A 13,889-nucleotide genomic window follows, 5' to 3' on the forward strand; every position below is an offset into this window, starting at 1 on the left:
TAAGATACTATTGCATCTGTTTAGACGGTACTTTAAGATACTATTACATCTGTTTAGACGGTACTTTAAGATACTATTGCATCTGTTTAGACGGTACTTTAAGATACTATTACATCTGTTTAGACAGTACTTTAAGATACTATTACATCTGTTTAGACAGTACTTTAAGATACTATTACATCTGTACTTTAAGCTATTATTCCATATGCTTTAAGATTAATATTTTAGGCTGTAAATCTGTCATAACCTCAGCAGTCTTATGCCACTAAACACTCCCAGCTGTATGATACCGCATGTAGGAGAGGAGAGCAACAATGTTAATTACCCCCGCATGATTTTAGACCCTAAGTACATAGTTTACAGTACACAGTGTCTAATTCCTTTGTGTCTCTGTGTTTCCAAGGTTTAAAGAACAGGAAGTGAAAGCGAAGCGGTGTCCGGGCAGTGAGTGAACGCGCTGCTGGGAGCCAGCCTCCACAGCAGGAGGACCATTACGCTTTAATGACCCGATGCTGGAGCTTGATTTGGCAGAACTAAGAACAGTGGAGCTGATTAGGGTTCAGAGCATCTCCAAGCTGGTTTGTGAGTCCCACCGAGGTTAACCTCAGCTCCTTTTGATTCTCTGGTTCCTGCGGTGCAGCTCCTTATTCTCATTCAAAGTGCAACATGAAGAGCACTGCCGGAGTCTGCGAGTTCAACCGGCACTAAAGTAGTGTCTCACTGCTTTGAGCAGCAATAGAGCATCTTCTTAAAAGACTATTATTGTACACTAGGACTGTCAAAACTGGCCAAAACCAATGTTTGAATATATTTGAATATATGTTTTTTGTCCCTTATGTCCATAAGAGGGCCAACCAATAGATCAGGAGCCATAACGTTAGTCCTGTCTCCCTCTCTCTGGAGAATAGAGTCTCTTGCTGTTTTTTCGTGAACTTGTCCAAACTGCTGTAGCTGCAATAAGGGGGGACGGAAGCGGGAAAAGTTACATAGTGGTGCTTTAAATCAATCAAAATCATCTTGCAGCGGGAAAATCCACGGTTCCACTGCAAAATGTCCATGTCCTGCACTTACGAAACCATTGTATATCCTGCACTTACTGCCATTGCACTTCTGGTTAGACCCAAACTGCATTTCGTTACCTTGTACCTGTACCTGTACCTGTGTAATGACAATAAAGTTAAATCTAATCTAATCTAATCTAATCTAAAAATAGCCCCAGGCAGGAACTTGTTTTGGGGGAACCAGTGTTAAGATACTTGTGGTTTATTTGTTTTACTGATTTTGTGTTAAGCACTTTGAATTGCCTTGTCTGCCTTGCCTTGTCTTGCCTAGTTACCCCTAGTCCTCAGAAATCCACTGAAGTTTGAACACCAACACAAGGAAAGAGGAAGGCAACGGACATCCGTCCGAAATGAGAACATCCGGTGCAATTTCCACTGTCAACAAAGCAATCCCGGAAGTGGAACATGGTGGGCATGGACTCGGAGCGTCTAGGATCCTTTTTCTTCAGAGCATTTGATTGTGAGTAGAGGCCATCTCTTCTATTGTCTCTGAATGTGCCACATGCTCCTACAGGCTGTACATATCTTTGAAGAGTTTGGGACGGACATTCTCTTTCTAACTGGATATGTGTGTCCCTCTCGGTGCGGTCCTCAACACCTCCACACCGCTGCTTATTTCACTGTCTCTTCGCCGCGTTAGAGATCCTAGAATCCAAACTAGCCATGTTTAATTTGATCAAAGGAGAATATCCACATTCTGTTTTAACGTTATTTTGGGTAATACCGTTGTAGAACAGCTCTAACGGGATATAGGAAGAGGTCCATCATCAAAAATGCACTTCCAGACTGGATTACAAACCTTCTGAAAGGCCTAGGAGTTCATGGGAGCACTCTTTGGAAAGAGCAAGCTTAAAGGTTGAAGAAGAAACTAAGACGCTACCATGACGGGACGCAAAGATGTTAATGAATACAGACATGATACACTCACCGCAACTCTTTAACAGCATCCCAGTTTCTTTGAGAAGCTCATTTTCCAGCAAATAGGATTTCAGTATGAACACAAAGTCATGGAGAAAGACTTTTTCATCCTAAAGAAAAAAACAGATTGCAGACTTTGAAGCAATAAAAAGACACAAGTCATGTTTGCAGGGAGGTGAAGTGAGGCAACAGCACTGATCTCTTTTTTTCTTTTTAACTGGAGCAACCAACCTGTCAGCTTCAAAGCGCCCTCGGTAAACACGGCAAGCCTTTGTGCATACTGTGTGTCTCTAAATGGATCTCTGCTTCCCGACTGGAGGCTGCGGGAAACCGGGTCTCCTCAGGTTAGGTCTGCGTAGCACGTGGACAGAATCCGAATCTGGTTTAATTTGAGTTTAAAGACGTTCTCATGGATCTGTCTTCTGCAGCGTAGTGTCTGGGTCTTCACAGCAGCACACTTAGCATTCTCAGAGCACAAAGGAATCAGCGTTTAAATTAACGAGACAACAATGAGAAATGAAATGAAAGACAAGAAGAAGAAAGTTAACCAAACCGTAATCTTTGGGAAACACGAATTAGGATGTAAATGACTTTTGCAAGAGTGCATTTTGAATATAAATTGTTTCTTATTAATAAACATAATACAAGTTACCATGACAATTAATGATGAAATAAGAGAGTGTTAGGTTTTATTTCAATTTTTCAATACAATATATTTTTTATTTTATTGTTTTATTTAATAGTTAATATAAAGCTGGGAGGAAGCTGATGTGTGCTGATATGCACCACCAACAAGGTAAAGAACCCAGAGGATTTTCATTCCTGCCCCCATAAAAAGAGGCAAAAACCGATGTTATTATTACTTTTCAATAATGTACAGTAGTGTAAGAATTTGGCAGAAGCAGAGAGACCCAGAGGAAATCACACAAAGTGAAAGTCATTTTAAAAACCCTCAAAGATTTGGGGCCTTGAAGGAAACATTCTGGACTGGAGACCCAGAAGACAAATGTCAGTTTTATGCTATGAAATAAAAGTTAATGTGATCGTTTTCATCCATTCATCCAGAGTTAAGTTGCCAAATTGTATAAAATCACATGATGCTAGGGGTTGGTTTTCCTCCTGTCATCCCCTAATTGTTTGAGTCACCAGCCGCCCCACTTAAAACCACACATAGAGAGATGAAACGTTAGTATCATAGAATTATTGATGACATTCCTAGTCAACCATAGCTGTAAGAAGACGTCCCTTCACCTGTAGAATCCCAAGCCGGACTACCTTATTTCAGAGAAATGTGTCCGGTAGTGACTGGGGAGAGATGTTTAGATCCTCTTTGAACGGTGCAATAGTGTTGGTCAGTTCAAATGATAATTTAGCAAGTGAAGAAAGTCTCAGTCTGATGTATTGGACTTAGTTTTGTGTGAAATTGCTCAGTGAACTACATCTTGCACAACGTAAGTCGCATTGCTCACTAGCTAGCAAATGACCTACAGGCTTGATAGGGAAAGTACTTTAAGGGAACAACTTTGCATGAAAAGGCAGGTAGGTGGTTAATGTGTAACGTAGAAAGTAAGTTCAACTGCTGCACATTTGCAGTCACACAAAGACGGAGAGGAACTGAGATGAGACAAGGATGGAGAAAGTTCTTCTGAGCATCATCATCGCTGTGTCAGGAAAGTGTTTCAGATATTTCTAAAAGTTACTTATTCCGTGATTGTGTATGGCTGCTATCTCTGATACTTTTCCCTTTGTTGATGTAGAACTTATTTTTATGTAAAACGTGTATTTGCATTAGTGTGGTAAAGGGTAAGATACATATGTGTGTGACAACATTATGGGATGGAACCCTACAGAGATAGACCTTTTAGTTAAAGAGGAAGATCCTTTTAGTTTAACATGAAACAGAAATCACCATCACCAAACCCAAAATTAGTGATTATTTACATGGAGTCTAGTGGAGATATGCTGCTCTTTACATGCTAAAAGTAGTGATTATTTACATGGAGTCTGGTGGAGATATGCTGCTCTATACACGCTAAAAGTAGTGATTATTTACATGGAGCCTGTTGGAGATATGCTGCTCTATACATGCTAAAAGTAGTGATTATTTACATGGAGTCTGGTGGAGATATGCTGCTCTATACAAGCTAAAAGTAGTGATTATTTACATGGAGTCTGGTGGAGATATGCTGCTCTATACACACTAAAAGTAGTGATTATTTAAATGTAGTCTGGTGGGTTTGGTGATGGTGATTTCGGGGCTGTTTCATGTTAAACTAAAAGGATCTTACTCTTTAACTAAAAGGTTTATCTCTGTAGGGATCCTTTCCATAATGTTGTCAGACACTTAAAATAATACTCTGAGTCTGTCAGCGGCAACAACAAAACTTTTAGTCAACGCTGACTGACGCTGAACATTTGCCCGTTAATGTTACATTGCAGCTTGATTTTTCATGCTTGTTGTTGATATTAAATCTGATCAATCTGTCACCACAGGGCTGAGTGCTGTCTCATCACCGGCAGGACGCCAGTATTATTTTGTGTATGACCAGAAGAACTTTACTGAAGCCCGACGTTACTGCAGAGAGAAACACACAGACCTGGCAACTATAGACAACATGGACAATGTGAAGACCCTGAACAGCATGGCAGATCTAAGCAGAATGGTCTACTCCTCATACAGCTATGTGAGTTGGCTTTTCTCACTCTTTCTTTTAAAAGTCTTTAACACAGTGATGTTACTGACAGGTGGTTTGTAGGGACTAATAATTAAATAGTGCAGTGAGTACAATATTCCGATTTGATATGGAGGAGGGTAAAGTGTTTGACACTTTTCCCAATATTGTTGTTGCTTTTTTCAATGATTTTGATGTTATTGTACTTTTTTAGTTTAGTTTTTTGGGCTTTTTCCGACTTTTTTTTTTTCATCAATTCTTTCGTCTTTCTGACTTTTTTCCCTCAACATTTTTGCCATATTTTTATGCTTTCATTAGAATTAGTGCAAGCATGTTTTTTGACGAAACACAGATTGTTCCCACAGATCTATCCAATAAAGAGACACATCTTTTAGTCAGGGGTTTGATGGGGGGGCTCAGTCCGTAGGGAGTTGGGTTGGGAACCGGAGGATTGCGGTTCAAGTCCCCGTACAGACCAGCATGGAGTATGGACTGGTAGCTGGAGAGATGCCACTTCACCTTCTGGGCACTGCAACCTTGAGGTCACCCCCCCCCAATCCCAAAGACATCTCTTAGTGTCCAGTATGAAATAACATAATAGAGCAAGACCTCTTTTCATATGGCTGTTGTTTTAAAACTGAGTTGAAAACCTGTGAACCAGTCCAACTCTGAGCACAATCGTAAACTCCTGTACAAAATTGTAAAGTTGTTTTTTAAAACATATTTTTTACAATATATTTTAAAGCTTTTGATGCTGTTCTTAGGTTTTTTTTAATCTTAAGCTTTTTAGAAAGCTGTTGACACACATTTTGTCTCTGTTGAGTTGTAGAGGATCAGACTGATAGTATGAAGACTGTAGGTGGAAAGGTTATGTGAAAATATGGCCTTAAACAAAAGCTATATTATATATTGCTTTCAGCGAGCCTGGATAGGGCTGTACGATGACATGGACAGCTGGGAGTGGTCACTGTCAAACGCAAGTTTCTACAAACCCGGGGGGACGACGTTCAGACTGTGGGCGACAGAAGAACCATGTAATTATGTTGGCAACGAACACTGCACAGAGATGTATGGTACGGGGCTGTGGAACGACAACAACTGTGAAATCTTCAAGAGGGCAGTCTGCATAGACGTCACAGGTAACTTTACCATCTCTGCTTCTCTTTGCCTCTTTGTTTTCATTATTTGGGCTTATGTAGTATCAGTCAGACGAACTTTATTAGTACAGCACCTTTCATACAAATGTGACTGAATTAGAGCAGTCATCTGCACCGCTGTGGACAGAGACGCTTTTGCATATCTCGGCCAAATGATATGCAAATGAAATGCCATCAACACGTTTGTTTTTGCCATGCCGCTCTGAGGCTCGCACACAAAATAATGATTTTATAACGCATGGATAAAATGTATGTAAAATGGAAGGTTTGCATATTCTATTTAGGCTCGGATCCCGTCATAACTGCTTGCAGTTATTTTTTATAAATTCATTAGTTGATTTACGTGGTTCATTTTAACTCAGTGGTTTTATTTGATTTACAGTATCATCAAGGCATGAATAATTTCATGCCACATCTGGGAGGCTGTTTGATGTGGGGGGGTTGGACTTTAAGCATGGCCCAAAAGGTTACTCTCTTTTAATTTTCCAGTAGGTGGCCCCCTGAGGCCACCATGCAGGTCTCTCCTGGGAACGAGACCGGAGAACGCAGCGTCCCTTTCAGCTCAGCGACGCTATCGAGAACGGCGCTATTGTTACCATGATTCTGATAAAATCATGATGCATGTTGCAGTCCATAACCCATTTATGAGTGTTCCCCAGCCAAAGTTCATCCATTTTGTTTGCTAAGGGACCGTACATTAACGGGAAAAATGCTGCATGGCGATAGCCAATAAGGAGTTTTATACCTTTACATTTGGGCGACCAAAAGTGTATTTTGGCCATATTTAGAGCCTTGGTAGTTGAAAAGTGCTTGAAAATATGAGTGTCTGTCCCGGCATTGTGCCTCTGCATTTGTCTGTGCTCCCTTTCCAGGGCCAAATGAGACTTTTATCCTCACTAACATGTCCATGAAGTGGACCCAGGCCCAGAGCTACTGCAGAGACCACCACACAGACCTGGTCAGCGTGAGAAACACGACGGAAAACCAGAAGGTACGTGACGTAGCTGCAGGAAACCGCGTCTGGATCGGCCTGTCCAGAGAGTCCTGGAAGTGGTTGGATGGAAGCAAGTCCTCATTCAGGTACTGGAGTGAGAACGGAAAGGAACCCAACAACAGGGAGGGGGGCGAGGCTTGTGTGGTTGCGCACTTCAATGACTCTGGGAAATGGGAAGACTGGCGCTGTCACTACAAGAGAGCGTTCATTTGCTACGGTCCAGGTGAGTGAACTAAAACAATACACTCCCGATCGAACACCTCGTCATGTTCCCGTCTGTGTTGATCGTTTTGTGTTTTTTTCAAAGCAGTGCCTGTTTCAAGGAAAGTGCTGAAAGTGAAGTTTGAGAACAAGAACAATCTGAATCTGAATAACCCTGCTGTGATGGAGGCCATGTTGAAGCAGGTACATCATGTCATACTTTTATACAAAACAACCCAAATGTCCTTCAACTCAAAGTGCGACCCCGGAGTGTGTGACGCATCTAGTTTGAAGTTGTTAGTGTGAGTGGTGAATCCAGCAGGTGCACTATTGTAGGCGTGGTCACATGTGCGGCCTTAGATCATATCCTCCAAATTTCTTCCAAAAAATCACAGGAGCCTTTTATGACAAATTAACTCTTTATATTTTTAGAACCCCCCCCCCTTATGGTCAATCATGGCTAGATTTGGTCCAGAGCCTCAGAGTGACAGGGTGACAGGAATCTCAGGTTTTACTTTGTACAAGATATGCATCAGTTCATGTTTTGGTCGCTGGCTACAAACACGTGTTGGTTCATAATTTGCTAGATATACAGTATAGAATTTTTGAACTGAGCTAAATTGTTATATTAACTTTTTGTCAGTCTCAGGCAGATCTAGGACGAGGTTGAAAAAGCAGGTCTCTGATATATCTGCGTCTGTGGAAGAAAGGTTTACACAGAATCATAAGTACAGCTACATTTAGGGAACGCATGGATCTAAGGTTTTTTAATATGCAATGTATGCAAAATGCATTATATTTATGGCATGTTTGTGCCTGAGGTCCCTTCAGGGGACCAATAACAGTCCAGAATGGGATCTGGGTCTCTGTCCAAGAGAGGTGACAGTGACGAGGTGTGTTGTGTCTCAGCTCCAACAGAAGCTCCGGGACCAGGGGCTGGACCAGGACGTCAGACTGAGCTGGAGGAAGCAGGCCGATGGACAGGTCTTCCACAAGGAAGAGACGGAGGAAAAGAAGAGGAGGAGGAGGAGGAGGAGGAAAGAGGAGCTGTAGCGCTGTGTTGTTGCGTCTGTTTTCAGAGAAAAGTCTCTTCTTTTCCTCAAAGTCCATAATAATTGTCATTTTTCAAAATGTTTGGTACTTTTAAATTTTTTTTGCTTTTTTCATTGTTTTAGGCAATTTTCTAAATGCGTTTGATGTCTTTTTATTACTTATTTCAAAGATTTTATGGCTTTTTTACGACATTTTTATGACATGTAACGAACCAGATCAATCAGCTGATTGATCACAGGCAGAAATGCTGAATATTCAATTCTTCCAGCTTCTTAAATATGAAGAGTTTATGTTTTACTTTATCATATTTGGTCATGAATTTAGATATTAACCAGCCAATGTGCTTCGCTGTGGGAAAATAGAAAGGACAGGTTTCAAAAACCCCTCTTCATTTGAGAAAATTGGAAAACAATTCTATGTAACATTGTTGTGTTACGTGCAAACATTAAAGGAGACCTGTTATAAATGTGTCTCTACTAGAATTATTGAAGTACTTTAACCAGAATATAATCAAAATTTGAAGGTTTATTTAAATGTAGTGACTAACAGTGAAAACACACAGATTAGTACCCGTTCATACCGGACGTACGTCTCTCTGGGGGTCATAAAGTGATCCTTCTCCTCTCTCTGTCTCTTTCTCTCTCTCTCTCTCTCTCTGTGTGTCCCTCGGTCTCTCTGTGTGTGTGTGTCCCTCGGTCTCTCTGTGTGTGTGTGTTTGTGTGTCCCTCGGTCTCTGTGTGTGTGTGTGTGTGTCCCTCGGTCTCTGTGTGTGTGTGTGTCCCTCGGTCTCTCTCTGGCTGTCTAGCCTTAGCCAAGAAGTCAAGGCAGCCAGAATCCCCATAAACCTGGGTGTTTTATTTTGAAATTATTTTAGTAACGTGTCCTTCCTGTTGCCTGTCTTAGAGGAGATGCCGAGATGGTCGCAGAAATATGACAGAATCATGAAGTGCTTTTTGGTGTACTAGCAAAATAAAATGAACATAAATGAAACGTGCATTTAGTTTTTTAATTTGATAGAATTTTGTAGGGATGAGAGGACGTGAAGATGAACTAATTAACTAACTGCTTCAGCTAAACACTCTTCCTGTAATCAACCTCCTAATTGAAAATGGAGATGCCTTCAAACGCGCGCCGTAATTACCATTATCATTAGTGAAAGGAAGCCACTTCATAAACACTTGACTGGCGAGTGCTTCCAGCTTTCCTCTGAGGGATCTGGTGCATCATGGGATCAGAAGCAGAAAACCTCCAAACACGCTGCATGGGGACTCCAGATAAGGCTGCTCTGCATTCAGGATCAGAGAAGGAAGCATAACAGTGGGCCAGCGGAAGGACATGTCCCGACGTCCGTCTTCGTCCTCTCCTTCCTCTCTCTGTCTCTGTGTTTCCTGTCTCAAACTACATTCACTTTGGTGCAAACAACAGCAACTTGTCAGTCTTGAAGACATTTTGGAGCGTGCCACAAGGCAGGCCTGCTTGGTTCCTTCAGGGAATGATTGTAAGTTGATTGTGATTGGTTTAAAGAAATGCAAGTTTGTTCTCCCATCCCAGAATGCATCTGTAGTGTAGCTAGACCTTGACAAGTCTTATTGTCTGCTGCCAAAACGTTCCATGAGAAGAGAAATGGTAAAAAGTCACTGGGATAAAGCCACCGAGCATCTCCCTCTCTCTGTCTATATTCAGAGTATATTAAATAATATTTCAGAACGCTGCGGCCCGGATTATCTGATTATTAGTTTTCTTTTATACACGTGTTTTTCACCTAAGACGAGTCTAAATGTCTGCTGGCAAAAAGGTCCGTTAAGAAATGGGATTTCCATACTTGAAACGGAAGTTTAAGGTCTCTGGGACGGCCTCTGGGACGGGACAGTCCCTGGGACAGCCTCTGGGACGGTCTCTGGGAAAGTCTCTTGGACGGCCTCTGGGACAGTCTCTGAGACGGCCTCTGGGACAGTCTCTGGGAAAGTCTCTGGGACGGCCTCTGGGACAGTCTCTGGGACAGTCTCTGGGCCGGCCTCTGGACAGTCTCTGGGACAGTCCCTGGGAAAGTCCCTGGGACAGTCTCTGGGACTCCCTCTGGGAAAGTCTCTGGGACAGTCTCTGGGACTCCCTCTGGAAAAAAAAAAAAAAAAAGCTCTGGGTGGCTCTGGCGTCTGCTTTGACAGTCTCTGGGACGGCCTCTGGGACAGCCTCTGGGACCGTCTCTGGGACAGTCTCTGGGACGGTCTCTGGGACGGCCTCTGGGACTGTCTCTGGGACGGTCTCTGGGACGGTCCCTGGGACAGTCCCTGGGACGGCCTCTGGGACGGCCTCTGGGACCGTCTCTGGGACTGTCTCCGGGACTGTCTTTGGGACAGTCTCTGGGACGGTCTCTAGGAGGAACCAGCCTGCCAGTCAAAGCCCGGTTCAGCCAGACGGAACGGTAACTTTAGTTCAGTTTCTGTCTTTCCACGCGAGGCCCAAGGACAGTGGTCTGTAGCAGCTCCTCTGCTCGTCTCTGGTCCCCTGGGGGGACAGTATTGATCCGAGCTGCTGAATTAGCATTTCATATCACCTGTCCTCATTTAAAATGGTGATTGCCGATATCTCAGCCAGGACAAATGGTTGGCTGGGGACTCGCAGCCGAGGGCGATACGATCAGCCGCAGAGTTAACGAGCTTATCATCGCAACGTAAATAGCCGTGTGTGTGTGTGTGTGTGTGTGTGTGTGTGTGTGTGTGTGTGTGTGGGTGTGTTGAGGGCTTTAGGGCCCCGTCCCTGGTGTGGATATGTCTCTGTTAGTAATCGAAGGATAAACCGGAGGAGAATAACAAATGACTGGATCATGTGTGTGATGGGACGCCGTGTCCACTGGAAAGGATGAGCGTCTAGGAAGACTCATCAACCGCTCTGGGAGCGTCGAGATGATCCAGAAGAGAAGTCCCCGTGCCAGGCAGATCTGCTGGGGGTCGCAAGGGCGTAACTTTGGGTTCACACATCGGAGGGGGGGGGGGGGGGTGGAGATCTCCAGTTTTCATCTTATCAAATCATCATTTTCTGCTTTTGTTGAATGTCTCTGCTGCAATGTGGGCTGGTTCTGTATCAATTTTATATTGCAAATGTCTGAAGGAAATTATAAAGGTCTTTGGGTGGGGGGGGCCGGTGGCTGAGGGCCAACCGCCCCCCCCCTGTAAATTAAGCCTATGAGTTGATCAGTCTCATGTTTTATTGTAGAGACTTTTGTCACCTTTCTTTGCATTTTGAGCGCTTCTTTTCAAGGTCTGTACAATAGTTCGAATAGAAAAGTACAAACATAGAATAGTAAAAACAATATATTTACATTTCATAATGCCAGAGCAATGTGTCATATAATTTCATATTATATTTATTAACCTAAGTGTCTTTTTTTGTTTTTTCACCATATTTTCACAATTTTTCCATTGAAATGAGTCGTCATGGCTGGGTCCAAAGAACGGAAAGTGGATAGAGGAAAGCGTCCCCTCATTCCCTACACACTGTTTATTAAATATGGAACCACCAAACCAGATCATGGACACCACATATTGTGGGACTTCATGTAAACAAACTAAAACTAAAATACTTCTAATACGTCCCTGGAACAGACCAGCACTCAGGAGAATATGACAGGTTGTATATTATATATGTATATTTATATATATATGTGACATTTCCAGTGTATAGAAACCAAAGGTTGCTCCATTTTTTCTTTTCACTATCCGAGGGTGCTTCTGCTTCCACATTGCATTGTGGTATAAGGGAGGGGGGGGGATGTAGGCTACATTGTATGTACACTCAGATAAGCTGTGCATTGTGGGTATTTTATAGTGGACTATATGGTGAATGACATTGACTGCGGAGACTTCAAACAGGGCTCTCTGCAGGGAAGCATCGGTGACAGGGAATGCCTTCCACCACAGCCACGCATTCATTCATGTTGACGGGGGGGGGGGGTCCCTGGTCTCTGGTTATAGAGACCAGGGACCAGGGTTCAAACCCCACTGTGGTACATCAACCACCGTGTTAACCCTAGGTGCTCCCGGGGACATAGTGCTTGTAAGTCCCTTTGGATAAAAGCTTCAGCTAAATAACATGTCATATAAAAAAAAAGATGCAAATTCACAGAAGATTACAAGGACTTTGGGGCAACTTTTTCTAAAAGAGGCACAAAAATATGTTCTTTTAATTACAGTATAAGCCTCAAATTAACTGTTCATGCAGCTATATGACAACTTGTGTTTTCAATGCTAAAACATCTTACTTTTGATTAAATAATAATAATAATAATGTATAATTTATTAGTCCCGCAACTACACACACATGCTCAGGTCCTACATGCACTAATGGAGAGATGTCAGAGTGTGTGTGTGTGTGTGTATGTGTGTGTGGGGGGGGGGGCTGCCCATGGAGAGGCGCCCAGAGCAGTTGGGGGTTCGGTGCCCTATATGATAAGAAATGTGAGCCAAAAATACTTTATGTTCATATACAATATATATATATATATACACAGTATACACTCTCACACACACACACACACACACACACACACACACACACACACACACACATTTCTACTGCTTCACTATTTATATCTACAGACACTCTGTTTCATAGACAGCAAAGTGTCGCTCTGGCTGCTATAGCAACCCTATCCTCCCCCACCCGCCACCCCCCCACTGTCACTTCCTTTATTGTGTGATTTGAGGGATTGGGAGTTATACTGCTGTTTCTAGTGTCGCTTTCCTCCGCACTCATATATCTGCAGGAACACTCACAGCTTTTTCATCTTGTCAGAGTTATTATATTGACACAAAACGCAAGAAAATACAAACAGAAAATTGCACTTTTCCGGAAAGACAGACGGTTCTTGCTTGCATAGTGTTCCCGAGCTTTAATGCAGGACAGCAATTCCCTAAACCACACTGTTGTGGCCCGCAAGCCTGGCATTCCTCTCAGCGTCCCCAATTCCACTGAAATCCATAAGTCATAGCTTGTCGCTGTTCCGGGCTTTTCTCATCTCCCCCTGACATCCCTTTACACTAACAAGACAAACTCTGTTAACAGGGAGCTTCCAATTATTCAGAGAAATGTGTTGCAGTGTCGCTAACAATGCAGTGAACCGGCCTATTGTCAGTTCATTTGCTGGGGCCCACTCTGGAGAATGGAGACACGACTCACTGAATGTTAACGCCATCCAAACAGTTCTGATTCCACACGTAGGAGGGCAGCCTCTACACAACAAGGATGTCTTATTATGAGGAAGGTTGTTGGATATTCAATTAAATGGGCACCCCCAACTTCCCACTTACAACACATTCTCACGCCAAACTTGTGAATTACCGACGCCTGGTCGGGGATCCTTGGTGTGACTTTTTAATGGTGGAAGGTGAACCACTGTGGATAGGGTCGGAAGATTGTGTTCGGTTGTGTGGGTGTGTTTGTGTGTGTGTGTGTGTGTGTGTGGGGGGGGTGGGGTGGTTGCACAATGTCGTTTAAAACCCAGTCCCCACCAACTTGAACTTCCTGCTACGCATCGCTCCCAACCATGAGACGAGACGGGGCATCGTCTCCATAGCAACAACTCTTTGTACTTCTGGCCTGATTTCAAACATCCTTAGCTTTTTGTCTGGATATCGATTTGTTGAGTGTAAATATGAACGTGGATAATGAGAGTGATGGTGAGATGCTTGCTACAGTTACATTTCTAGGGATGAATCAGTGAATGATGTGATTCCGGCGCTCCCCTCACATAATCCAAACATGTAATATTTGGAGATTATAATATAGCACATACAGGACGTTTCTGTAAAGAAAGACGGTAATAGGTCAAAGGTTG

General features: G+C 43.0%; 1 protein-coding gene across 3 annotated transcripts; it reads left to right on the top strand.

Annotated features, from left to right (window-relative positions):
- Positions 1-1,328: 1,328 nt before the first annotated feature.
- On the top strand, positions 1,329-8,939 carry LOC116674050 (secretory phospholipase A2 receptor). 3 transcript variants are annotated; one of them, XM_032506571.1, is made up of 6 exons: positions 1,329-1,521; positions 4,473-4,663; positions 5,571-5,790; positions 6,681-7,025; positions 7,110-7,207; positions 7,913-8,939. In XM_032506571.1, the coding sequence occupies exons 1-6, from the start codon at positions 1,467-1,469 to the stop codon at positions 8,054-8,056; spliced, it is 1,053 nt and encodes a 350-aa protein (XP_032362462.1). In that variant the 5' UTR covers positions 1,329-1,466; the 3' UTR covers positions 8,057-8,939. The 3 variants fall into 3 exon arrangements, with proteins under 3 accessions (XP_032362462.1, XP_032362463.1, XP_032362464.1); XM_032506572.1 differs by having other exon boundaries at positions 7,113-7,207; positions 7,913-8,938; XM_032506573.1 differs by lacking the exon at positions 1,329-1,521 and adding an exon at positions 3,542-3,649 and having other exon boundaries at positions 7,913-8,937.
- Positions 8,940-13,889: the final 4,950 nt, after the last annotated feature.

This window comes from Etheostoma spectabile, chromosome 24 (genome assembly GCF_008692095.1).
Source record: "Etheostoma spectabile isolate EspeVRDwgs_2016 chromosome 24, UIUC_Espe_1.0, whole genome shotgun sequence".
NCBI classification, from domain to species: Eukaryota; Metazoa; Chordata; class Actinopteri; order Perciformes; family Percidae; genus Etheostoma; species Etheostoma spectabile.

What these genes read in the sequence shown, in the direction of transcription:
- LOC116674050 (XM_032506571.1), top strand. Translation starts at nt 1,467, where the DNA reads ATGGTGGGCATGGACTCGGAGCGTCTAGGATCCTTTTTCTTCAGAGCA. An exon ending in TCTACTCCTCATACAGCTAT is followed by an intron (nt 4,664 to 5,570) that starts GTGAGTTGGCTT and finishes TATTGCTTTCAG; the next exon opens with CGAGCCTGGATAGGGCTGTA. An exon ending in TGGAGGCCATGTTGAAGCAG is followed by an intron (nt 7,208 to 7,912) that starts GTACATCATGTC and finishes GTTGTGTCTCAG; the next exon opens with CTCCAACAGAAGCTCCGGGA.